This window comes from Pongo pygmaeus, chromosome 12, assembly GCF_028885625.2.
Source record: "Pongo pygmaeus isolate AG05252 chromosome 12, NHGRI_mPonPyg2-v2.0_pri, whole genome shotgun sequence".
NCBI classification, from domain to species: domain Eukaryota; kingdom Metazoa; phylum Chordata; class Mammalia; order Primates; family Hominidae; genus Pongo; species Pongo pygmaeus.
This window is the reverse complement of record NC_072385.2, coordinates 48,836,340-48,863,800: the sequence shown is the minus strand read 5'-3', so window position 1 is coordinate 48,863,800 and position 27,461 is coordinate 48,836,340. Positions and strand designations below refer to the sequence as shown.

The 27,461-nt window shown below is 39.6% G+C and overlaps 1 protein-coding gene across 1 annotated transcript in view; it reads right to left on the bottom strand.

The window, feature by feature from the left end:
* SUCLG1 (succinate-CoA ligase GDP/ADP-forming subunit alpha) overlaps nucleotides 1-27,069 on the bottom strand; it is a 36,339-nt gene extending 9,270 nt beyond the window's left edge. The window contains exons 1-6 of the mRNA XM_054474949.1: nucleotides 26,457-27,069; nucleotides 16,975-17,078; nucleotides 10,656-10,772; nucleotides 8,618-8,830; nucleotides 8,417-8,474; nucleotides 580-663 (exon numbers count right to left, since the gene is read on the bottom strand). Coding sequence (XP_054330924.1) covers nucleotides 580-663; nucleotides 8,417-8,474; nucleotides 8,618-8,830; nucleotides 10,656-10,772; nucleotides 16,975-17,078; nucleotides 26,457-26,553 — 673 coding nt within the window. The 5' untranslated portion in view covers nucleotides 26,554-27,069. The remainder of the gene's footprint in view (nucleotides 1-579; nucleotides 664-8,416; nucleotides 8,475-8,617; nucleotides 8,831-10,655; nucleotides 10,773-16,974; nucleotides 17,079-26,456) is intronic.
* Between the last annotated feature and the right edge of the window lie 392 nt (nucleotides 27,070-27,461).

Here is a 27,461-nt window from a genome sequence, read left to right as displayed (position 1 = left end):
CTTTTGGCAACAAATAATGAAATTATTTTAAAATGTAAAAACTTGTAATTTTTATTTTTTCAAATGGGAGGCAGTATAGTGTGATAAAAAGAGAGGTTCTGAGGAACTGAACCTTCCTCAACCTTAACTTTCTCATCAATAAGGCTCTAACAGTACAATATTCCAGCTCAGAGGCACCTGAGAGGCTTCCCTTAAGAATGAGACATGAATGGCAAAGAACTCAGTAACTATAAAGCACTGATGAACATAATGGCAATGGCAATGACAACAAAAGTCCTAATATAAGGAACCATTTCTTCAGAGCAATCAAACCAAGTGATGTTTTCAGGCACCAAGGTGCTCCGGGAGCCACGTGTCCCAAGATGTTAGTTCTTCAACCTAGAAATGAAATCTTGGACCATGAATCTTGAAACAACTACAGAACAACTTTACACTTAAGTAAATTAAATTTGAGATCATAACATCCTTTTCATAAGAGTATCAAAATCTTTTGCAAATAATAAAATCAATAATTATTATTATACTCATCCAATGAAGACACCACACTCCAAAAAAATGATTTTAGCAAAAGTTCCTCACCAACGCACAAAGACTGCCCCAATCCAACTTGCGTTGTTTGGTGAACTGCTTCATAAGTCAGGGTGCCAGATCTGGACACAATGCCTTAACGAAAGAGAATTCAAAAATATTAGATTGTGTTTCTATGTTAGACTAAAATATGGTAAACTAAATTACCAAACACTTCGAGTGACTAACATAGGTATAAAATTCATTCCATGATTTGCCATCAAAATCAATAGTATCTTCAAACGATGAAATGAAAAGGAAAGGCTTAAATTCAAGCAGGGGGGTTTTTAAATTTAGACATAAGAGAAAGTATATTATTAGTTAAGGTTATTTTATGACTATAAAAACAATGAAGAAAGACTTAAATTATCTCTTCTGAGAATCTTTATGAAGAAGATAATATCAATATAAATTTGGTAGGTACAATCATACCTACAGTGGCAGAATGTAATAGATTAGACTTATACTACCTTATGTAGTCTGGGTATTTGTCCCCTCCAAATCTCAGGTTGAAATGCGATGCCCAGTGTTGGAGGTGCGGCCCGGTGGCAGGTGTTTGGGTCATGGGGACAGATCCTTCATGAATGGCTTAGTGCCCTCTCCATGGTAATGAGTGAATTCTCACTCTGTTCCTTTACATGAGAGCTGGTTCTTGAAAAGATCCTGGCCTCTCTCATTCCCTCTCTCACCATGTGACACGCCTACTCCCCCTTCACCTTCTGCCATGAGTAAAAGGTTCCTGAGGCCTCACCAGAAGCTGAACAGATGCTAGCACCATGCATCTGTTCTGCAGAATCATAAGCCAAACAAATCTCTTTTCTTTATAAATTACCCAGGCTCAGATATTCCTTTGTAGCAATATAAAACAGAATAATACAGTACCCAAACTATTAAACCATCAAAACTAGCATTAGTCACACTTTAAAATACTACCTATCTTCTCCACAACTATTTTCCCAGTGATTTTCAACCAATATATAGGCTTTAAAATCAGTATAAAGAAAACTGGGGAATAAGGTCAAGATCCCTCTGGAATCAAGTCTCCCACCTAATTTCCTTTATAAATGGACCTGTGTGAAAGCACTTAATTTCACATCTGGATTAGGTGTGCGCCGAGGGAGGAGAGCCAGTGGGGGCCAGGGAGGAGTGACAGATGCCTTCTCTTGTAGTTTACTATGCTTGGCTGAGCTTCCAGAAAGGTAATTTATTCAGAGCCACAATCTATGTAATACTTTAGACAAACAAAAAGATTAATCCAGGGTGTCCATAGTTTACTTTCCTTAAACTCCTGCCTTGGAGCAACTCTGAAGAACTCAGAAGACCCCTTTCTAACAATACACCCTACCAGGGCAGGTAGAATTCTTGTCAACCTGAGACAAAAACCATAACTATAAGTTACCTCAACTTCCGTACAGCATGTTTACACTCTTAAACAAAGTGCTATGTCACCATTATTGTATACTAATGCGTACTAAGTGTGTGACCTATGCATAAACACATCTTCTCACTATGAATTTGGGCACACAATAACTTCAGGTTCTACATACCAACCAGTCAAATTGAAAGAACGGTGTGTACGTAACTTAGTCATTGCTAAACAGACACTACAGAACATTCACATTGCTCTTTTAGATGCATTTCACTAGATAGTGACAACATCGTCCTCGACGATGCCTCCCTTCATGTGGAACTCTGCTCTAACTCCCCAGCCCAGCAGAGTCCCAGCTTCCCTCTCCAGACTTGTTTCTGTTTCCCTACCTAGTGAAACTGGGTTATTCCTCATTGATATTTCATGCTCTCCTATCTTTTCATATTTGTTCTGCTTAAGATGGAGTGTTTCACCTCCACCATCTGACAAAACTTCTAATCATCCTTCAAGGTCCACATTAAATGCTACTTTCTCTTTGAGGTCTTTCCTGATCACCCCCAAAGAGAAGTGAGATATAATCTCTTTCTCTACATCTCCTCAATGCTTTCATATTTCCTACTGCCCTCTTTACTAAGAAATAAGCAGGAGAAGTTGTATCTTGCCTTACCACTGTGAAAGTATTTCTGGGGTAGAAACAACTTCATTCATTGAATGGTTCATTCACTATTAGCCCTAATGTTACCATAAGACACAGTAAGAATGTTAGGCAGATGGCCAGAAACAAGCAAGCAGGGGAGCCCTGGGAAAAGTCCTGGATGCGCTGCTTACTGACCGTCTGCAAGAAGGCAATGACTACACTGGCTACTTCTGGCCTGTGATTGGGATCCACTGACCATGAAGGGGACTTATCAGGCCCTAGCCGGAGATAATCATGGTAGGGACTTTCCCTGCTGACGAGAGCATGTGCACTCCTCCAATAACTTGCCCTACAGTAGCCTTTTGCTCATTATAGTAGTAAAAACCACATCCCTGTGTGGAGATTTTAAATGCTAATGAGACATGCAAGGTGTACACTAGCACGTACAACTACAGAGCATGTAGCATGTACACACAAGGAGACTGCTTAAAACATGGTTGCAACTGATACCCTCTCATACCCCCCTCATGAATAATCACGCAATATTCTCATAAAGAGGGTCCCCTAGCATTAGCTGCTGCTGGCTCATCCTCTCTCTCGAGCAGCCTATTCTGAATCATCTCTCAGGGTGTACTGTCTCTTTAAATAAACACTGCCACTACTGTTTTCCAGGAGGTCAGCCAGCCAGTCAGCCGCTCCTCTCTCTGAATGCATTTTATCTTCCTTCAATAAACTCTGCTACTTAACCCTTGTTGTGCATCTCTTGGTTGAATTTTTTCTTCTAAGAAAACAAGAACAGCAGTTCTTGCAGTACAATTCCAGTACCTTCCGGTAACAAGAGGGCTCATTTCTTGTCAACTCTTCTTGCTCCTGAGGTCAAGGCAGGTACTGATGGCAAATACTGAGGACAGAGGGAGGATCATGCAGAGAACACTGAATGGCCTACGGCAACCTACAGGTAATTATTTTTTTCTAGTGTTACAGCAAACACTACTAAGTTTGAGGTCACTTTTACATAATGCTAACTTTCAGCACTGTTAAGAATTATATTAAAACCATAATAATGCTTTTAAAAAACAAAAATTTTATCAAGAGCAGAAATCCTTAAAAGCTGATCTAAAATACTGATTCTACCTAGCTTTAATAGGCAGATATTTATATTTGCATTACAGAAAGCCTGCCTTGGGATGGAACGAACACAAACTTTTTATTCGGAAGGCAAGACAGTGCCTCTGATCAACAGCTTAACATCTCTAAGGAGACTAACTGCTGGCCTGAGCCCTGCCCTCGAATCTGCCACATAACATGGCCTCCTACTGCTGACACAGTAAAATGGAATGATCCATCTGTAAAAGGTCCATAAGGAAAAAAGGGAAGGATAAATTTCAAGTTTTAATTTTTATCTAATAATCTTGGCTTGGCAAAATAAATTCATAGTCAGGCTTGATCAACCAGCCTGAAATTTGAATATCCTGACCACACATTGATTCTCCAGTTAAGAACAATGTTCTCCTACCACCTGGTTTAGTAAAAGACCACCAATGGTGCTTGAGATTCTATAGCAGCTACCTTCTTCACTAGACTATAATTTTCAATGGGTCAATAAATAAGAGTCTTCACAACCCCTATGTTCCCAGCTTAAAGCACAGTTCCAGGCACAGAAGGTACACATATATGTTTACTAAGTGAGTTGAAACTGAAAACTCATCAATGGAGTAAGACCACCCTCTTAAGTGAAATTTAATTTTAATAGTTTTAAGATTATTCATTTACTGAACCCTAATGCATAACAAACGACAACCACAACTTCCACCCCACGTATGTCTCATTTATCACTTTTCCCCTATTCTTAGTGCCTTTGTCCCATCCACATCCTTTGTCTTCAACACGGTCCCTCTCCTCTATGGGACATTTCATCATTGAGAAGATTAGGTGGATAATGCCTACCTACTTATGTAATGGTGTATTCCTATCAAAATCCCAAGAAGAGTTTTTATAGATACAAACAAGATCACTTTTAAATAAACATGAAAAAGTAAACTGCATATCCAGCAAAGTATTAGTATCTAGAACATACAAAGAACTCTAAAAAATAAACCATAAAAATGTAAACAATCCAATTAGAACATGGGCAAAACCCAAGGAGAGGCATTTCACTGAAAAAGGTAACAAATGGCAAATAAATTTATTTTAAAAATCTATAAAAAGATAATATCATTAGCCACTAGGCAAATACAAATTAAAACTACAGTGAGCTATCACTAAACACTTACCAGAATGGCTAAAATAAAAACACAGTGACACCACCAAATGCTGGCAAAGCTGTAGAGAAACTGGATCATACATTGTCGGTAGACATGGAAAATAGCACAGCCACACTGGATAGCAATTTAGCAGTTTCTTAAACTGGATAGCAATTCAGCAGTTTCTTAAAAAACTAACATGCAAGTAACATACAACCCAGCAACCATGCTCCTGGACATTTATTCCAAAAAAACGAAGACAATGTTCACACAAAAACCAGTATACAAATGTTTATAGCAGCTGTACTTGTAACAGGCCAAACTGAAAACAACCCAGATGTCTTTCAACAGTTGAATGGTTAAACAAACTGAAGTACATTCATACCATGAATACTCCTCAGTAATAAAAAGAAACAAACCATTGATACACAACAAGCTGGATGAATCTCTAGAGACTTATTCTGACTATAAATAGGCAATCCCAGAAGGCTACATTCTGTATGATTCCACTTATATAATATTCTTGACATGACAAAATTATACAATTGGAGAGTAGATTACTAGTTGTCAGGAATTGAGAAGGCGGTGGAAGCAGGAGGCACGTGACTAGAAAAGGGTAACATGAAGGATACTTGTGGTTATGGAAAAGTTCTCTATATTGACTGTATCAATGTCAATATCCTGTTTATGAAATTATACTATAGTTTTGCAAGATGTTAACCATTGGGCTAACTGGATAAAGGGTGATCTGTCTGTATTATTTCTTACAACTACACTTGAATTTATAGTTATCTCAATATAGGCAGTTTAAAATTTTAAAAGAGGGCAGAAGAGTCAAGTATGTGACATGTGGTTGAGAGTAACAAACTGTCTATCATAAGAGAAATAAACAACATGGTACAGTTAAATATCATCAATTTGGAATCCAATCACTTCCTTCGATAACACTCAATTAGGAGATATGCAATTATATTAGCTGTCATTAACAAAAACTGGAAATCCATTACACTATTATACTGCTCTTACATTATATTCCATTCAGAAATACCCAAGGGACTGAAAAGTCCTTCCTTTCCCTTAACTCTCAACCTAAGGATCTGAAGTCAAGGAGGCTATTGAGACTATTAGCAATGGTACCAAAATAGGAAGAGTTGGCACAAATAACCATCTTTCTCTCCTCACCCCCTCAAAAATCTTGTAGTGTTGAGAAGTGAAGCCAGCTGGACTTCCTGGGTTGAGTGGGGACTTGGAGAAATTTTGTGTCTTACAAGAGGATTATAAAATGCACCAATCAGCACTCTGCAGCTAGGATTGTAAAACGCACCAATCAGCACTCTGTAGCCAGCTAGAAGTTTGTAAAATGCACCAATCAGTGCTCTGTAAAAACGCACCAATCAGCGCTCTGTAGCTAGAGCTTTGTAAAATGGATCAATCAGCACTCTGTAAAATGGACCAATCAGCAGGACATGGGTGGGGGACAAATAAGGGAATAAAAGCTGGCTACTCCAGCCAGCAGCTGCAACCTGCTCAGGTCCCCCTCCACACTGTGGAAACTTTGCTCTTTCGCTCTTCACAATAAATCTTGCTGCTGCTCATTCTTTAGGTCCATGCCACCTTTAAGAGCTGTAACACTCACCGCGAAGGTCCGCGGCTTCATTGAAGTCAGCAAGACCAAGAACCCACTGGAAGGAACCAACTCTGGACACAGTGTCACATATTTTCTTTTTTTTTTTTTTTTTTTTTTTAAAAAAAAAGTCCTTTTTCAAAGGAATTAAAAGCAGTCTCAGATGACTGTCTCATCAATGGGTTATGACCATTCACAAAGGCAAGGTCTAAAGGACTTCCCTGAACTTCTCTTGATTTTCATTTTTTAGGTTTATGCACACCTTAGAAAGCAGAGCAGTGATCAGAAAGGCGACTCAGCACAGAGCATTCCTTCCATGCTCACCTTAAGACCACAGCCTTCAAAACAGACCCAAGAATGTAAGAACTATTCAAATATGTACAAAAGCATCAGTGATACATGGATCTGGCACCACTGGAACTCAGATGGCCTATGGAGCTCCCTGAAACCTCTCTCGTAAATGAAATTATCAAGTACTGCCACTGGCAGCAGGGCTGACAGCTCCAAGAGACATTGGTAATAAAGAAAAATCATGATCTTTAACCCAATTCTGTAAACTGCACAGCCGACACTCACCCACTGTGACAATTACCCTTATTATTAGTAGCCATGGTTTATAGATAGAGAAAAATAAGGTCAATCATCTTTCATAACTGAAAAACCGTATAGTTTAGAGAAAGTTTGGTGTAAAGCCTTAACACAAGCCTAATGTGGCTAACTTTGAAATGTTACTTTGGCTGTTTCCTCAAGGAACTAACCAAGTAGCAGTGCAATTTTCCTACGACAGGCCATCTGAGTTGCCTTTCTGATCACTGCCCTGCTTTCTAAGGTGCCTACAAACCTAAAACATTTTGAGAAAGTTTGTGATATCTAAAAGAACAAGGTAATTATTGAGCAGGTATGTGAACGGCCTTATAAGCACATGAAAAGGTGCTCTACATCATTAGTCATCAGGGACACTCAAAACCACAAGAGATACCATTTTATTCTCAGTAGAATGGCTACATTTAAAAAGGCTAATAGCTGGGCATGGTAGCTCACGCCTGTAATCCCAGCAGTTTGGGAGGCCGAGGTCAGCGGATCACCTGAAGTCAGGAGTTCGAGGCCAGCCTGACCAACATGGAGAAACCCGTCTCTACTAAAAATACAAAATTAGCAGGGCATGGTGGCGCATGCCTGTAATCCCAGCTACTGGGGAGGCTAAGGCAGGAGAATCGCTTGAACCTGGGAGGCAGAGGTTGGGGTAAGCCAAGATCGAGCCATTGCACTCCAGCCTGGGCGACAGAGCAAAACTCTGTCTCAAAAAAATGAAAAGACTAACAATACCAAATGCTTGTGAAGATATGGATCAACTGGAACTCTCTTACATTAATGGTGAAAATATAAAATGATACAGCCACTTTGCAGAACTATTTGGCAGTTTCTTATAAAGTTAAATATACTTGACTTATGTTCATATGAACATGACTTAGCAATTCCATTCCTACACATTTTGCCCAAGAGAAACGAAAATGTTTCCACAAAAAGACCTGTACACAAATGTTGACCTAAGCCTTGTTTGTAAGGCTCAAACATGAAAACAACCCAAATGTTCATTAATGGGAGAATGAATAAACAAACTGTGGTATAATTATACAACAGAATACTCCTTAGCAATAACTAAGTTATAATAGTTAATGAAATTAACTACTGATACATGCAAACACATGGAGTAATCCACAGAGTGCTGAGCAGAAAAAAATCTTTAAACTCCCACCACCAAAAAAACTTCATTGATTCTGCAGAATTGTAATGGCTTCTCAAATAAACTCATTATATTCAAGATACAGAATTGACAGACTACAAAACTTCCCTGGTAAATTCTACTCAAGTCAAATTAATTAAACTTGATTTGCAAAGTCAAAAATTCTTTGTGAGTTTTGAGGGTTTAAGGCAAATAACGTTTTAATCTATAAGAATGTAACAAACAAACTCACCAATCCTTCCTTTTTTGTGAATATGGCCAGGCATGATGCCAATTTTACATTCTCCAGGCTGAAAGTAATCATAGTTTTCAGAAAAGTTAAAAAAAAAAAGTCACTCACAGGTCATACACACAAATACACTCGCATTCACTCAAAGCTGTTTAGCCTTGTGAGAGGCTTAATCTGAGTTTCTTTTTATTTTTTTGCACTCACATTGATGACTCCAGGGCAGTTGGGCCCAATTAGCCTTGTCTTTCCCTGGCGCAGCAGTTTGTGCTTGACTCGTACCATGTCCTGCTGGGGAATTCCTTCAGTGATACACACAACCAAGGGAATTTCTGCCTCAATAGCTTCATTAATGGCAGCAGCAGCAAAAGGCGGAGGAACATAAATGACAGAAGCCGTTGCTCCTGTCTGTTCTTTGGCCTGAAACATTAATGACGAAGCACCTTATTATTTGTTAAATCATAAACATTGTAAAATAAATTCAATACCATCATTTTAATAATGTCTTGGTGTAAGAAAAGGACACTAACCAGAGAAATAGCATTCTTCCCATTCTCAAATTCGCTACACTGTCAGAGTAGAACAGAATCAAGCATAGCCCTTTCTCAGCCCATTTGAATGCCACTGTGAATTGAAAGCTTCTGTGACATCTCACTCTCTATGGCATGTCAGTAAACCTGAAAGCAGCCTGACAGTGAACAGAGTCAAAGAATGCCAACAAATCATTCACAAATGATGCCAGGGGTTAAAAATAATTTTTTAAAACTCTATTCAAGATGATAACAGAGGGGGAGACACAAAAAATATTAAAACTAGTATGGAATCAAAAAAAGTCACATCATGGGGATGTAGGTACTTTAATGAAAAGTACCTACATTACATAGTTTTCTACCTCTAAAGTCTACAAATACTGCCAGAAGCTATACTGTGACAACAGCAAATATTGTGCTGGGACGTCATATGGATGAAAGGTACCAACCCTACTCATTCAAAAAGCCCTTTGTAAGAGCAGAACGGGTGAAAAATAAACAATATCTGTCAAAAAACTTATAGAATATTCCAAATGTCACAACTATTTGTGTCACTATAAATTATAAATGGATTGCTTAGCAAGAAGAACTTTCTTTAAAAAAAAAAAAAAGCAAAAAGAGGCTCATGACAAAAGAAAAGTCTACCTAGGGGAATTGTAAAAAAAATCTCCTCTCTATATTTTGAGGTTATAAAATCAGCCATAATAGAATTTAAGGCAGGAAGGACTTTAAATTTGTGCTTTAAAAAATGTAATGCTTTAAAACATACCTTAAAAATATGCATAAGAAGAAGGGAAGAATACATTTAAGGCTGATCAACACATCATCCCAAAGAACTAAGTTTATTTCCTAGATTTTTAAAATTAAATACCCAAGAATTTACACTACAGTTTCTTTTAAATACTATTAGTTTTGTATATATTCATATAAGAGTAAAAAGAGAATGAAAGACTACACACTGAGCTTAAATTAGCTCCCTACAGAGGCAAAATCTGAGATTTCGAAAACACTGTAAAATTTAACTTTACTTACTTTTTGTATCATCTGAATTTTTACAAAAAGTACCTAGCAGTTTTGTAACAAATAATTAAAATTTAATTTAAAAATCATTTTAAAAGGTAATTATTAGGAAATCAGCAGTTTGAGGAGAATCAGGACACTGTGATTTGTAAATCTGACTCTACAATTTAGTTTCTTCACATGGGACCACTCTTTACTCCAAGCCATCCTAAGCCTGCCACTTAATCAGCTGTGAGACCATGGGCAAGATCTCTAACCTCTTTGCACTAGTAACACTGTTATCTTTAAAATGAGGATGATAACAGCACCTACCTCCAAGGGTTGTAGTGAGGCCTGAACAGGGCAATTTGAATGAAACACCTAGCACAGTGCCTACTGCATAGTCCCCACTCAGGAAGAATTAAGGGGTGGTTGCTGACATTTGTACTACTAACATACTGGAAGAAGAAAGGTAAGCAAAGCGCAAAAAGCCAAACAGAAGCCTGGCCACAGTACTTCCTCCCTTAATAGCTGATTCATACCTAGAAACAAAAATAACATACTGGTTTTGATGGCAATTCAAATTTCTCTAGGTTACTGAATTTTCAAATAGCAAGTGACTCTTCCAAAAAAAACATAATTAAGATCTCTACCCAAAGAATGCTCGCTCTTCCCTTGCTTCTCTTGTTTTGCCAAACTCAGACACCACTAATTACCTCCTTCACAGTATTAAAGACAGGTAATCCCAGATGTGTCTGGCCTCCTTTCCCTGGAGTGGTTCCTCCAACGAGTTTGGTGCCATATTCCAATGCCTGCTGGCTGTGAAAGGTGCCCTGAGGGGAAAAAGCACAAGATCCATGAGAAACAGCAGACTGGTAAGCCCAAAAGAAGCAAAAGCAATCTTAGCAACTTAGGAAAAGAAAAACAAATAGGTTAACTAGTCCCAGACAATAATATATATTTACTAAACATAGCTTTGAACCTTGAAGCAAAACAAGCCTCTGAAAAGCCAAAATAGCTATAAACAAGGGCCTCTTTGATTCCCTGTTTTCAAACTTGGCTGATAACCAGAAACTCCCTGTTTCTCAACTCCTCATGTGCTCACACTCCTCAGTTTAAAATCCATGGTAGATCATTACCCTCCCACAACAACCTTGGCTTTCTCTCACTTCAACTTAAATATCTGGCAAAACCACAACCTGGGTCAAATCCAATTTTTTCCCTACTCTAAGCCTATACATGTGCAGCCAAAAAGTGGCTAGGGGGAAAAAAAAAACATGTCAACTGGTCTCATTTTAAATTAATGATCACTCACCTTAAGTAAACCTTTAATACTGCCCACCCAACAACCTGTATTTCTCTATCCATTCACTTTTCCTCCTCAACCTCAGCATTATTGACATTTTGGACAGGATGATTCTTTCTTATGAGAGGTCATCCAGTGCCTAGTGGGACATTTAGCAGCATCCATGGGCTCCACTCATTAGATGCCAGTAGCACACCATCCTAACTCTCATAACTCCATCCAGTTAATGACAACCAAAAATGGCTCCAAGGACTGATTCATTTTTACTAGGCTTCTGGGGCTTGACTTCCCCTGGTTTTCCTCTTCTCTTTCTCTCTCCTTAGTATCAGGGGAAATTCAGCCAGATATCGGGTGAAATTCACCCCCGATATTTCACGTAGGTTCTTTTCCATATTCCCTAAGTGTCGGCCGGTCTGAGAAATAAAGGGACAGAGTACAAAAGAGAGAAATTTTAAAGCTGGGTGTCCGGGGGAGACATCACATGTCAGCAGGTTCCGTGATGCCCCCTGAGCCGTAAAACCACCAAGTTTTGATTAGTGATTTTCAAAAGGGAGGGAGTGTACGAATAGGGTGTGGGTCACAGAGATCACATGCTTCACAAGGTAATAGACTATCACAAGGCAAATGGAGGCAGGGCCAGATCACAGGACCACAGGACCAGGGCAAAATTAAAATTGCTAATGAAGTTTCCAACATGCATTGTCATTGATAACATCTTATCAGGAGACAGGGTTTGAGAGCAGACAACCAGTCTGACCAAAAATTATTAGGCGGGAATTTTCTCATCCTAATAAGCCTGGGAGCGCTACAGGAGACTGGGGCTTATTTCATCCCTACAGCTGCGACCATAAAAGATGGCCGCCCCCCTAAGTGGCCATTTTAGAGGCCTACCCTCAGGGACGCATTCTCTTTCTCAGGGATGTTCCTTGCTGAGAAAAAGAATTCAGAGATATTTCTCCCATTTGCTTTTGAAAAAATATGGCTCTGTTCCACCCGGCTCACCGGTGGTCAGAGTTTAAGGTTATCTCTCTTGTTCCCTGAACATTGCTGTTATCCTGTTCTTTTTTCATGGTGCCCAGATTTCATATTGTTCAAACACACATGCTCTACAAACAATTTGTGCAGTTAACGCAATCATCACAGGGTCCTGAGGCAACATACATCCTCCTCAGCTCACAAAGATGACGGGACTAAGAGATTAAAGTAAAGACAAGCATAGGAAATCACAAGGGTATTGATTGGGGAAGTGTAAGTGTCCATGAAATCTTCACAATTTATGTTCAGAGATTGCAGTAAAGACAGGCGTAAGAAATTATAAAAGTATTAATTTGGGTAACTAATAAACGTCCATGAAATCTTCACAATTTATATTCTTCTGCTGTGGCTTCAGCAGGTCCCTCCGTTCAGGGTTCCTGACTTCCCGCAACACCTTAGACTTCTCTTTTTCATCTAAATTCATGCCCTTGGTGATGTCATCCCTTATCATGGCAATACATATCATCCATATGGTGACCCCTCCCACATACACAAAGACACATACACCCCACATATCTAAGCCTTGAACTCCATATTCACATTGTCAACTGCCTACCTGACACCTCCATTTTGAGAACTAGCAGGCATCTCAAACTCAACATGTCCAAAACTGAGTTCCCGATCACTCCCCTCCATCTACCCCATCTCAGTTAAAGACAACTTCACACCTTACAGATAATCAGACCAAAAATACTGAAGCCATCCTTGATTATTCTCTTTCTCATATGTCCCATATTAGATCCATTAGTAGATCTTATTTCTCTATCTTCAAAGTATAATCAACAACTCCTCCCCCTTCTACTGCTATCACTGTGGTCTAAGTCACTTCAATTCTTGAAGGGTTATTGCCCTTGCTCCCCTTCAATCTAATCTCCACAGCAGCCCGAGTGATCTGGTCAAAACATAAGGAAGACCACGGCACTCCTCTAATCAAACACTCTGATTGTTTTAGATTTCAGTCAAGTAAAAGCCAAACTCCATATAGTGGCCTACAAGTCAATTTACAAGCTGTCTCCCCACATCAGAATCCCATACCTGCCTACTTATTATACTCCAGCCACGCTGGCCTTGTGGCTTCCACACACAGCAGGGACATGCCTGCCTCATGGCCTCACTGTGCCCTCTGCATGGAATATCCTTCCCTAAGATATCCACTTGGTTCACTCCTACGTCTCCTTTACATCTCAATTCAGAGATCAGAATTTCCCTGACCACCTGATATAAAATCGCCCTCTCCTCCATCCTAACCACCAGGAGTATACACACTCCTCCTTTCCCCAGCTTATTTCTTCCATAGCAATTATACTTTGTAACATACCACATAAAATACTCATTGATTTTGTTGATATATTCCCCACCAACCACTAAAATGTAAATTCCATGAAGACAGTGATTTATGTCTACTTTGTTCATTGCAATATGACACCTAAATCAATATACAGTAGGCATTCAATAAATAGCTGTTGAAAAATGAACGAATCTATATGATCATTGCAAGGACCTTCAAAATGTGGTCCCAACTATTCACGTTCTATTAAAGGAATAAAAATCACGGCCTTAAGAAGGACTTCAGAAATTTTCTGATTCAAATTCTTTTTCAAAATAGGAAACTTGGCCCCAAGCATGTTAATTAATTTGTCTAAAGTCAGGGGCAGGGTTTTGAAAGAACCACAGGCCAGTGCTCTCTCTCTCTTAAAGCAGTGCTATTCAAAGTATAGTTTGCAGACTCTTGCTGCTCTGTAATGAGATAAGAGGAAAAGGAAAAACAACAAAAAAAGGAAGAAAGGAAGGGAGGGGGTGGGGAAAATCTAATTTTTAAAAAAATAAAAATGTTTGCAAATATAGCAGTATGACATTGCTACAGCTTTTACTGTATTTTATAAAAATATTCATCTACATTAGACTGAAAATTAAAAACAAGCACCTACACTGGTTTTTCGCTACAGACACTGAGAAGCACTGCCCTAGACTACACTGCCAGGTAAATTCAGAAGTACCAAATTTTAATCCTAAAGTAGTGCTAAAGAGGAATAATACATCTATTCCAAATAAGCTTATGTTTCTTAGTTTTACCATCATCACCAGCCAGTACAATGTTAGGAATAGTAATAATTTTAGCAGCTTATAAACCCAGTAAAAGAAACAAGATGGCACCCACTGGAAAACTGCATTGCTGAAACATACTCTAAAAATGCAAGGATTTTTAATTCATATGTGGAACAACGTGTGTACTGAGAAAACAAACTAATGAGACAATATGCAGATTTACTGTGGAAGTGTTCTAAACTTCAGACCTCACCATTATCTCTAAAATGAATCTGAATCAACAAACCTGAGGCAATTAACGCTCTCACTTACTTTAAAAACAAAAACAAAAACAAAAAAAAGGAGAGCGAATGAGAAACAATGTTAACTGCAGGTAACTGAAAAACACTGTAACTACCCTTGGATTTAAATATTTAGGCAAACTATCACCTTATTTAGAATATAGAGACAGTTCTGAATAGTGCTTACACCATGGGCAATGGTTCTTACAGAAAAGCTCACAGCTTAAAATGTCACAGAATCATATAATATTTGGCAAACAGAAAAACAAAATTATATATAATAAATTTATATGAAGAATTTGGGTTAATCAAACATTTGATTATATGCTAATAATATTAATATATAACAAAAAACAGGCTGGATATAACATCAACTGGGAAGGGGATGATAGAATGCACTTCAAATCTTGGATGAAGATCTACTTTCCTTAGAATGTATATAAGGGAAGTGGCATACATAAGATTATTTGGCTATCAGAATAAACATTTTTTTTTGAGACAGGGTCTCACTCTGTCACCCAAGCTGGAGTAAGTGGTTCAATCATGACTCACTGCAGCCTCAACCTCCTGGACTCAGGTGATCCTTCCACCTCAGCCTCCTGAGTAGCTGGGACCACAGGCATGCACCACCACGCCCAGCTGATTTTTCTATTTTTTTGTAGAGAAGGAGTCTTACCATGTTGCCCAGGCTGGTCTCAAACTCCTGGGTTCTAGCAATCCTGCTGCTCTGGCTCCCCAAAGTGCTAGGATTACAGGTGTGGGCTACCACATCCTGCCATTTTTACAAGGAACAAAGTTTCATGGTTTTATAGGTGTTTCATTTTTTGATATTGGATTTTTTTTTTTACGGTAATAGAGGAATGGAATAAGAAAAAGAAGGTCCACTGCAACACATTCGTGTGCCCAGTTATTTCAGGAAAAAAAAAAAAAAGCAAAAGGACCATTTTACATGAAACAACCTGCTAACTGCAGTGTATAGGATTTGGCCCACTACCTGGTTTTGTAAATTAAGTTTTATTGGAACGCACCCAGGCCCATTCATTGACAATATTTTCTATGGCTGCTTTGCTGTTAAAATGCTTTTGAGTAGTTGTAACACAGACTAATGACCCACTAAATCTAAAATGTTTACAATCTGGCCTTTTGCAGAATATGTTTACTGACCTCTGCTCTAGATTACCAAAACACTGAAGAATTGACATGACAATTCTTTTAATTACAGAAAAATCATTAACCTTAAATTACAAAAAAAAAAAAAATTGACTGCTTTTATCTTGCCATATCTCCTTTAATAATAAAAAAAGGGATACTTTGGGTTAAGACACGTGGTTATACTCTAATTGATTTGATAGTATTACCTCATTTTAAAAAAATTCTGTGCATCTACTATCGTGGAAGTATAAATCTGTTCCAATGTTTTAAAGTTCAATTTAGCAGTAGCTATTAAAATTGTAAATACACAGACCATATAACATCCAATTTTACTTTTAGGTATCTACTTTACAGAAATATGGATTGTATATATATTATATGCTGGATAACATTATATAAATATATATAGTTCTATATAATAAACACTACAAAACACATATTATATAAATATGTTTGCATGCACAAGAAAAATATCTGAAAGGATACATGCCAACTTGTTAACAGAAGGAGTTCCTGGGGAGTAGAAAGGTAGGAAAAAGGAAAGAAGATTCTTATGTGGCATTTTATTATAGAATTGCATCACAGATATATTTATTTACACTTATATAAAATCTATGATAAGAACAGGAAAGAGGATGAGAGAATGAATATAAATAAATGACAACAAATTAAAACACTTCAGGCAATTCTGCCTGCTAGTCCCAGGCCATCATCCCAGAGAAAGTATAAGATGAAAAAAGTCAGTGGGCGGGTTCTTTCGCTTGTCTCAGTATCCATGAGCCTCTCTGGGTTTGAACATTTCTCCACACTGAATATGGATTCTGTGTTTAACAATATGGTTTTTTGTCTGTTTGTACAAAACCTAAATACAAGAATCTAGTTTACCTAGTGCTTAGTCAAAGAAACAATGATCTGTTTCAACACCGGAGGAAAACCATTAGTGTTGTATTTGCTGAAAGAAAGTGTATGGGCCTCCAAAACAATATACTCCTAGTAAGCATACCATATACTCCTTTGCAAGGTAAGTTTAAACACAATTTTTATGTTATAGGCTGACAACAGCAACTAACCTCCTCCTGAGATACAACCCCATTGCTGTACAGTATATTTTTCTGCAACAATCATGTGTTATTTTTGTGATATTAAAAATAAAAAAATAGTTAATTTGTTATATCTCTAGTCTACATTTGAAAATAAAAATCTAGATATACATACCTGTTTGCCAGTGAAACCCTGGCAAATAATCTTTGTATTTTTATCAACATAGAGATGTTTCCGAGAAGCTGTATAGGAACAATGCCGAATTCCATTCTGCGGCACTAAGAGGTAAAAAAAAAAAAAAAAAAAAAAAGACACATTATAATTTTTCTAAACTTTTGAACAATAATTCAACTTGATCACACAAAAAAAATTCTTTAATGCACGCGCTATCCTGTGATCACAGCAAACCTAAATGCCACCTTTTAAATAAGACACAGTGACCACAGAAATAAGTTAGAAAAACAGACAAAAAAGACATTGTTCCATCCTCTCTTTATCAAGAACCACGATCTTGTAGTTTTTTTCTGAACTGAGGGGAAAAAAAGCTAATGTTTATCATTTTTATTTCCTAGAAAAAAAACTGGGGCTCAAAGATAAATGGTTAAAATTAAATCCAGGGACTGAAAACAAAATGTCACCCCTATTAACAATGTTTACTAAACAGCCACGTTTCCCCACTTGACCCAAATTTTTAAAGCCTAATACCTTTAAATAGGTAAGCTAAAAGGCAAACTTTGTCAGGAATACAAGTAAAAATCACTCAGCAACTCATTCTCTAGTAAGAACAACATATTAAATGTTAAGTCATAGGATAAAACTTATCTAAAATACGATACAAAATCACTTAATCTCTTCTGATATGAACTCATGTATAAAAGAAACAGGGAAAATAAAACAAATAGGAAAGTAGACAAGACAGGAAAAAGCTTGTTAGGAAAAAAAAACCCTAGGTTATTGCAGCAACCTACCTAAAAGAGAAATTGAGAAATCTAAACAGTTACTACAACCAGCTCCCCACATTCCAAAACACAGTAGGAGGAACATAGATGACTTAAAATTTTGGGCTACCTTCTAAATGTCCATTAATACTAACAACCTGATTTCTCTGTGGCCCATCCCTGGCCCTTTCAAAGTAGCTTCTACCTATCATTGTGGTAGCCCATGAAGCTAGCCCAAGAAAAGAACATAAGGAGTAATCTCTATTGAACAACAAAAAAAGAACACCTGTCACATATTTGCCCAGAGTCCACTCCACGCTTTCTGCTTTAAATCACTGCCTCATGCCCACCTAAGTCCTGACCTCACATTCCATAACTGAAAGAGCAACAACATCTGCTTCTGGAGGAAGTATATGGAATCCCTTACACCTCTAGGGAGGAGACAGGCCCAGATTTAGCCCTTACCACCTGGATAATATTTGGTACACACAAAGAACTGCTACATAACAGACAGCTTTCTCTTACTAGACTGTGCTCAACAAGGGGCCACGGGCTTTGTAGGTCAAGTTCTGGCACAGCAGTCACAGCTAAGCATCTGACTCTAGGCCAGTGGACACAGCAGGGATTTATGGCCTGAGACCCTGTCCCTACCCACCCTTGCCAGTGCTGCACTCGAGACACATTCTTGCCCTTGGCTCCCACTTCTCCCAGCTGAACACCTACAACCATGGTATTTGTGTAGAAGCTACACCCTTTCCTACCCTGCTACAATTTCTGACTAGTGGAAGAATTGGCTTTACCAGTCCCTCCCATTGAATCTTCATCAAATGCTCATATCATATCATATCTTATCATACCATATGTTTTCAGACCAGAAGGTAGAAGATTTGATTATAAGATCAGATGTTATGATCAGGATATCTGGAGTCCCTACTTGTTAACATAAAATACTTTTTGTAGGTAAAGTTTGGTGCTGCACAAGTACTCTTATACTCACTAACTTAACAAAGATCAGACAATTCACTTCTCCTTCCACATGAGCAGAAGTCACCCTGAGAAAAGGCAGGTCTGTCTGTGTCCCTAAAGCACAGCTCCAATAACAGACCAACGAAGATCTCTGTTTTCTCGTAGTAACTCCAGATCTCCTGGATCAATTCTATGGAGCTCAAGATTTTACAACATCAGATCTTTGGTGCTCATAAAAAGTGTATCAGAAGTGTGATAAATAGCAGCTCACCTCCCAATCCCCCAGCCTTTTAGTATTACTCAGCCTGTGCAATGCCCCTGAGAGCCTACAGCATCTAATTAAGTAAATCTTGGGAAACCTCTAACGCACAGGTGTAGATGTGTGTGCGCTCATGCGTGTGTGATCTCCCCATCCACACACCAGGCCCAGGCTCATACAGACCCATTTCTAGATAAGCTGGAACTAATAGACTATTATCGTCTTACAGGCAAATCCAAGAAATGTATTCAATGGCAAGGAAGTGAAATTCCTGATCACATTCCATCCTGACAATAAACCTGTATGATGCCAGACAAGGTTATCATCTGGTACTGAAATGTGAGTTCATTCATTGATTCAATCAACATTTGAGGAGCACCTATACCAAGCCATAATGTCAGGTGTCAAGGATAAAGTGATGAATGACAGTGTCTCAGCCCTCAAATAATTCACAATCTATCTGAACTGATATAAAAGTGGGCCATAACTGCGTGGTGTGTGAAGTACTATAATAAAAAAAAAAAGCCTTGGGCATTTGGGGTAGATAAACTCCCCACACCTATTCAAGGTAGAGAAGTCTATGAATGCGTAAGAGGTGGGGAGGGTGACAAAGCCACCAAATTACTAGAGTAAGTGACTTCCTAAAGTGAAATTTAGAACACAAGGCATACATTGGTGGCCAAACCATCTTGCAAATATCTCTTACCTTTCAATTAAAGATTTAATGTCCTCAACTTCCTGAGAATTTCACTTACATTAATCCGTATAAATTAACATTTAAATAAAACATTACACAGTCAAGAATTCCTATATCTTCACATGATATACATGATTTATGAATATACTGGGGAACTTTAAAAGGGATCTGACATTAAGAAGAATAGAAGCTACAAACACTTTCATATGGGTATACAATAAACATCATCATACAGTACACTACTGAGTGGACACATATTCTTACTCTTTTCATCACGTTATTTCTAAGTGAAATTATCTAAGCTTAAATTTATTTCAAGACTATTTCAAGTACCATCTAAATACTTTTCGCACTGCTAACTGTAAACTCCATGAGTGTCAGGACCATGTCTTATTCATCTTGTCTCCTATGGTATATGGTCAGTGCCTTACACACAGTAGGTCCATGGGAAACATTTCACTGAATTCCAGGACAAGAAACAGGGTCTCCAAAAGAAACACTTATACCAAGCTAAACATCATAAGGGTCATCTCTTTTTCGGTGAGTTGGAAAAAGTCAATCTTGAACTCCCACTTATCAGGAAAGAGGGAAAAGAACCCTATATCTATTTTTGTACATATAAAGATCATAGGTTTCCCTAAAATTCATATAGAGACTGCATGTAAGTTCAGCCCTAAAATGCTGCTGGCGGTCCCCAAAGCTACATTAATCTAGTACAAATGCCATGCTGACATTTTTTTAAATAAATGAAACCCAAAAGCAATGATACAAATTGAATCTTTGCCTACATGAAAAATGAAAGCATTCAGACAGAGTAAAACACACCATAGGCAGAGTTAAAGGCAATGACAGACCAGGGGAGTGTTTTCATAACATTTAACAGACAAGGAATTAACGTGAGCAACATGAAGAGCCAACAAAAAGTGGAGCCCAAAGCCTAAGAGAAAAACTGATAACGGCCATGAACAAGAAACACAATGGATGACAAACTGCAAATCCATATATGATGAGATGCCTAGCTTTACTAATAAGAAGAAAATAAGTATTATTATTATTATTATTATTTTTGAGATGGAGTTTTACTCTGCAGCCCAGGCTGGAGTGCAGTGGCACGATCTCGGCTCACTGCAACCTCCACCTCTCGGGTTCAAGAGATTCTCCTGCCTCAGCCTTCTGAGTATCTGGATCACTACACCCAGCTAATTTTTTTGTACTTTTAGTAGAGATGGGGTTTCACCATGTTGGCCAGGCTGGTCTCAAATTCCTGACCTCAAGTGATCCGCCTGCCTTGGCCTCCCTAAGTGCTGGGATTACAGGCATGAGCCACCATGCCCAGCTGAAAATAAGTATTTTAAATTAAATATTAGAGCAGGAAAGGTGAGGCTGGCCACCAGGAATAATTTCTGATGGCGAATGCTGTAGTTGGCACATCCTAGGCCACATCCTTCTTTCCAGATTCTTAGAAATTGTCCAGCTTAACCTTGGGACTGCATCCCAGGAGCAGCTGAGAGCATCATCGCAGGAATCAGACAGGCCTGGTCTTGAGTTTATGCTCTGCCTTTCAGCAGCCATGTAACCCAGAGCATACCTTTTGATCTCCCTTAGGCTTAGTCTTCCCATCTAGAAGTGGAATAACAGCTGCACCTGGGAGGCTGTGATATTAATATGAAATTACTCCTTAAATTGGCACCAGGTAGCACAGTCTCTGGTACACTCCCAAAACTGGGTTTACAACCCTACATGAACACAAAGGCAAATTTATCTCTAAAAAGAAAGAAAAAATAGTTCATATTTTAAAATCAAGTAAGTCTAGCCAAAAATGTTTTCTACATGTCCTTGTGCACATCTTATGTTTATTTATAAACATACTAATCCATGTCTACATATAATGTGAGCATGCACAAATATACCTCTAAGTTTTTAACATATAATACATTCGTAAAGGCGCAGCCCTCACTGCAAAACACAGACAATAATAGTATATACTTCATAGGCTGATGTGAGAATTAAATGAGTTAGTAATATATAAAGCATTTAAAACAGTGCCTAGGATACAGCAAGTGTTATATCCCTAAGAGCTATTTTATTACCATTATTATTACTGATACAGAACAAGCAGACCAAACTGCTTTGAGATATTCACTGTGACAGGCTATCTGTCAGCTGCTAGGGATTCACAGGTGAACAAGACAGGCTCAGGCCCTACCCACATGAAGTTTCCTGCCCTGTAAAAGAGCTAAACATTGCACAAAGAAAAACAAAACTACCAACAGTACAAACTGTAATAAAGACAATGAAGGAAAGAGGCTGAGTAATCTGAGAGAGATGTGTTTTCAACAGGGGTGATAGATTTGTACCTGTCAGCCACATACTGGTCCTCTTTACCATAGATATAAACACATCATTTATAAAATGGCTGGTGGGATGAATGATGCAATCTATGGTCAAAGAGCACCTGCCCAGGAGAGACTCAAACCACGGGCCTTGTATGACCAGTACCATGCTCCTAACCAATAACCCCAGGCTGTATTCATGAAATACTCAATACTCCTTCAACTCACCTCTCAAATGGTGTCCCTGGTAAACATTTATTCATGCACGTACTCATGAATTTAACAAATGTACACTTATTAACCATATGTATTATGCATATGTAAGACACAGGCTATTGCAGTCTACACCTACAGGACCTTATAACACAGCAGAGTAGCTAGCAGCCACTTACCCCTAAACTCCAAACAACCCACTATTCAAATGTCAAATTATATATTCATTTAATATTGACTTACAAGTGAAGTTTAATAAGCTGTAAGTACCATATTTCATCAAATATAAAACACCATTGATTTTTAAGAAGTACTATTAATTACTGGTAAAAAAAAAAGAAAAAATGAGGCGGGCGGATCACCTGAGGTCAGGAGTTTGAGACCAGCCTGACCAACATGGAGAAACCCCATCTCTCCTAAAAATACAAAATTAGCCGGGCATGGTGGCACATGCCTGTAATCCCAGCTAGTCGGGAGGCTGAGGCAGGAGAATCGCTTGAACCCGGGAGGCAGAGGATGCAGTGAGCTGAGATTGTGCCATTGCACTCCAGCCTGAGCAACAAAAGCAAAACTCTGTCTCAAAAAAAAACATATATATCAATAATAAGACACATCCTAATGTAAGAAATGTTATAATGTAAAAAAATGTGGGTCTAGCGCGCCTGTAATCCCAGCACTTTGGGAGGCTGAGGTGGGCAGATCACAATGTCAGGAGATTGAGACCATCCTGGCTAACACAGTGAAACCCCATCTCTACTAAAAATACAAAAAAATTAGCCAGGCATGGTGGCAGGTGCCTGTAGTCCCAGCTACTTGGGAGGCTGAGGCAGGAGAATGGCTTGAACCTGGGAGGCGGAGCTTGCAGTGAGCAGAGATCACACCACTGCACTCCAGCCTGGGCAACAGAGCAAGACTCCGTCTCAAAAAAAAAAAAAAAATGTGGGTCTACGGTATGCTAGTCCCTTGATGAAATGAAATTGTTGCCCTGTACTTAAGAGAAATCATTTTTAATATTCCCAATTACATTTCTATGGAAAAACAAATTTGATGTCAGAAAATCAAATCACTTTATCATGGCTACACTGGTACATCTGAATCAAGGCTATTTTGTATTTCTGAAATAAAGATTTGGTTGTTAGATGCAATGGCAACAGATACTAGTATCCACAACATCACTGTTGAGGATCTCATTTTCCAAAATACACTTTAAATGCATCTCTGATTCTAAAAACAGGCCTACGCACTTGGCAAACATGGGGAAAAGGAAGGCAACACCTTTGAGCAGGATAGTCACCTTCTCAACACATCACTGAGACTGCCAAAAAAAAATCAGAGCTTCGAAAAAAGCTTAAGTTATCACATGGTACATGCTGGTGGAAAGCATACTGCAGAGTCAGAAGACCTGGGTGCTAGTATCACTTCTGATACTCACTGGAAACTTTTGGGATTTCCTCATCTGCCGTACAAAGGTATGGGACCAGTTGGGTTTTAAGGTTTACTTTCTGGCATTAAAATACCAAAATTCTGAGGTTCAAAAGTACTGGCTCTTATTCCCTATTTATTCTAAAAGATTCAAGTTACAGAAACTACTGACCAGTTTTAAAAAGATCTTGCATTACTTTATGCTTCTCTTAAAACTTCACTATTTCAACTTCAAGGGTGCTTATGAAATCCTTAAACTTTCTCATGGAAGAAATCTTTCTCACTTTTCATTGTATTTTCTCTCTCCACTTCAACTGGATCCTTTTCCTTTTTTCTCTTTTTTTGAGACAGAGTCTCACTCTGTCACCCAGGCTGGAGTACAGTGGCACGATCTCGGCTCGCTGCAAGCTCCACCTCCCAGGTTCAAGCAATTCTCCTGCCTCAGCCTCCTGAGTAGCTGGGATTACAGGCGCCTGCCACCACACCCGGCTAATTTTTGTATTTTTAGTAGAGACGGGGTTTCACCATCTTGGCCAGGCTGGTCTTGAACTCCTGACCTTGTGATCCACCCGCCTCAGCCTCCCAAAGTGCTGGGATTACAGGCATAAGCCACCGTGCCAGGCCACTTTTCCTTTTTTCATAAGCTATAAAACCGGGCTCTGGAAGGCATCTACCAGTGTTCACTTGAGTTTTTTCTGTTGCTGTTAACTCTAATCAATATTGCAACACTATGACCTTCAGCAAGTAATATACCATAAGTTGAAACTTAACAGAGGGAACAAAATTCCCTAACATCTGTAGCTCTATTAGCTTCACAGACTAAATAATTTCTGGTCCCTTTTAAAAAAAAAGTTTGCAAGGTGATGTTGTAGCTGCTATTTTTCTAGTGGGAGTGAAAATGTACTCGGAAATGCGGCATGGGAAAAAGGAGTTAGAGTTTTGTGAATTTAGAGGTGTTTACACATTAAGCATTGTTGTCTGTAACCCCTCTTAATATAGAATACATCTTGGTTTAGATCTCAGACCCTTAATAACAAGTTAATCACATGACTTGAATAATTCAAGCCCACTCCAGTAACAAAACTAAACCAGATGGTCACTCTAGGGCCAAATGATCCTGGGAGTCTAGGAAGAACAAACTTCCAGTTCTGTGGGAAGAGGATTGAGAGGACTGCTAAGGGTGGAGTAAGGAACTAGATCTTTTAGACACTCTTCCTTTATTCTCTAGATTTTTCTAGACAGCAGACCTACCTGAGGCTAGGATCTTTCAGAACCTCAGACTAGCAAGACCACAGAAGCGAAAGACACAGGTGGGCAACTTCTTCCTGGGGTTTCCCACCACAGTGGCTGTGCTGCACATCTGATCTTCTACATTCTAACCCACTATCTATTCAAATTAAGCTGGTTTAAAACCATATCCAATATACTTCATTCTTGGTGCTCAAACTCTATTGACCTGAGTGATTACTGGGTATAATGAATTCTTTTTGTCCTTCTGCCTACAACACTCTCAAGAATCTCCAGAAAGCTTTACCAAACAAACCAACTATTTCATACTTGCTAACGTTATCTAGCCAGACCTTTGTCCTCAAGTGATTGGCAACTGTTAGCTATTGAGTGCACACTCATCAATGTACACTTTTAGAATGTAATCTCAAGAAAGGAATTAAGTCTCATAAAATATTCAGTACAAGCAGAATTAAGAGCAAAGCGGAAAAAGAAAACTAACTTTGAGTGTTTATTACATATGAGATGCTTTATATAAATTGCTCCACTTATTCTGCAGTGAACCCAGATCATCCTGTACATCATCATTGCTAAAATGCACATTTTTCACTTTTTAAAAAAACAGGATACATGTGACAACCACTGGTGTGTCACAATTTTAATAAGCAATCGTTTTTCATTGTTAGTGGTAAACAAAATAATGGTCCCCCTTACAAGTGATGGTGCTTCAGGCCCCTTAAAATGTGTTAATATTTTCATGTGATTGGAAACACTGAAAAACAGATTAAGTGTCCAGGGTTATTACACAGACTGAAAAGGGACTAGCCAGACTTCAAACCCTGATGTGGCTGACTCCAAAGTTTCTTTCTACTATAACCTACCTGACAAGCACAGAGACTTTGAATATGGCAAGAATTTTCTATAGTCAGCGTGTCTCAAAGACTAGCAACCTTGGGTGCTAAGTTTTCGGGAACTGATGTGTCCACAAACCGCCTGGTGGAGACACTGCAAATAAGCTGGTTTAGATCCCAGCCAACCATAAGCTTCTAGGAGTCTATGCGGCTATGCCGATCCATTCCGTGTGCAGAAACCATCTTTCCCCTGACATACAATCCTGCGGAGGAGGAATTCGAAGTGCAGGACCTTTCCGTACTAGGGACAGCCTCATCCCCCAACTTTCTACTGAGACACTCTTCCCCTACCTCTCAACCCAGACCCTTACCTTCCCCACCAAGTTCACCTTGGACCTCTTCACCCCCAACTCCAAATAAGGCCAGTCTAGACGCCACCCCCACCCTGTCACTTGTCACCGCGGGGCAGAGAGCAAGCTCCCAAATTTGCAGGGCTCCCGGACCCGAATCCTGGCTCAGCCACCCAACACCTCCATCTGCCAGCGGCCTAAGTCATGCCCCCCGCCCCACGTATCCAGCAAAGCTCCTTCCACCGTAGGAGTCCCCGACTCGAAGCCGGAATCCCAAGCGGCTCCCAGGCCCCCGCCGAGGTCCAGCCCTGAGGGCCCAGCCGCGGCCTGGGCCAGGACGTTGGGTCCTGCGGGGCCAAGAACCCGCGGACGCCAGGAAGACAGTACTGGCTGGACTCACGGAGGAAGCTGCGCGACAGGAGACGGGCGGCGGCGAGGCCGCTGCTGCCGGAGACCATGGTAGCGATGTCAGCGGCAGCGGCAAGAGTTGCGGTCATCCACCAATGACACTCCCAGGCCCCCGGGGACCTCACAGGGGCAGAGGCCGGAGGAGGCAGAGGGTGGCCACAGCAGTCGCCTGAACAAATTTCCCTTTACAGAGGATTCTTCACGAAACAGCGGGAATGGCACGGTGAAAACAAAGAGGCATCCTATCGGAGAGGCAGATAATAACTCAGCTCCTTCCTAGAAATGTGGGTTTGATTAACATTAATTATAACAGCAGCTGAGGGAAAACCCCACGCGAGACTGGCCGGCGCGTGGCATTGTGGGCAATGTAGTCTGACGGTCGCGACTGGTTCGTAGCTTTTGAGTGAGGCGGCGGGAAAGGAGCGAGGGGAGAGCGGTAGTGAGACCGGGGAGACAAGGGACTTGAAGACTAGGAGGGAAGAAACAGCGAGGTGAGATGCGAAGAGCAGTGCCAGTACTTCATATCCCAGGCCCATCTCCTCCCCGCTTCGTTTTCCTCGTTTGCTATTAGAGAGAATAGTATTTCTCACCGCGTACCTGTCTGTGCCTGGACCCGGAAGGGTTGCCGCTGGGGCGGGAATTCGAACTGGCACTGGTGGCCTGTGAAGGGAAAGATGTGATGAGAAAGACCGAAACCTATCTTACTGACAGTTAATTTCTAGGAATGTGAATTTTTTTAGTTAAATAATCATGCAGTCTTTGACTAGCACTAAGTGCATGAGTGTTTATTCCCTGGGGATCCTAAGGGCTGAAATTCGAGGTCAAATGTGACTTTGCTCCCTGATTGGACAAACAGTTCCCTCTTCTGTAACAGCTTTAGAAGGAACCTTGGAGAGTCCCAGAGTCAAAAGGTAAACAAGAGATGAAGTAATCTGCGTCTCTGCCGAAAATCGTGCTCCTGAGATTCCTCATCAGAATTGTCAATAACATTGCAATC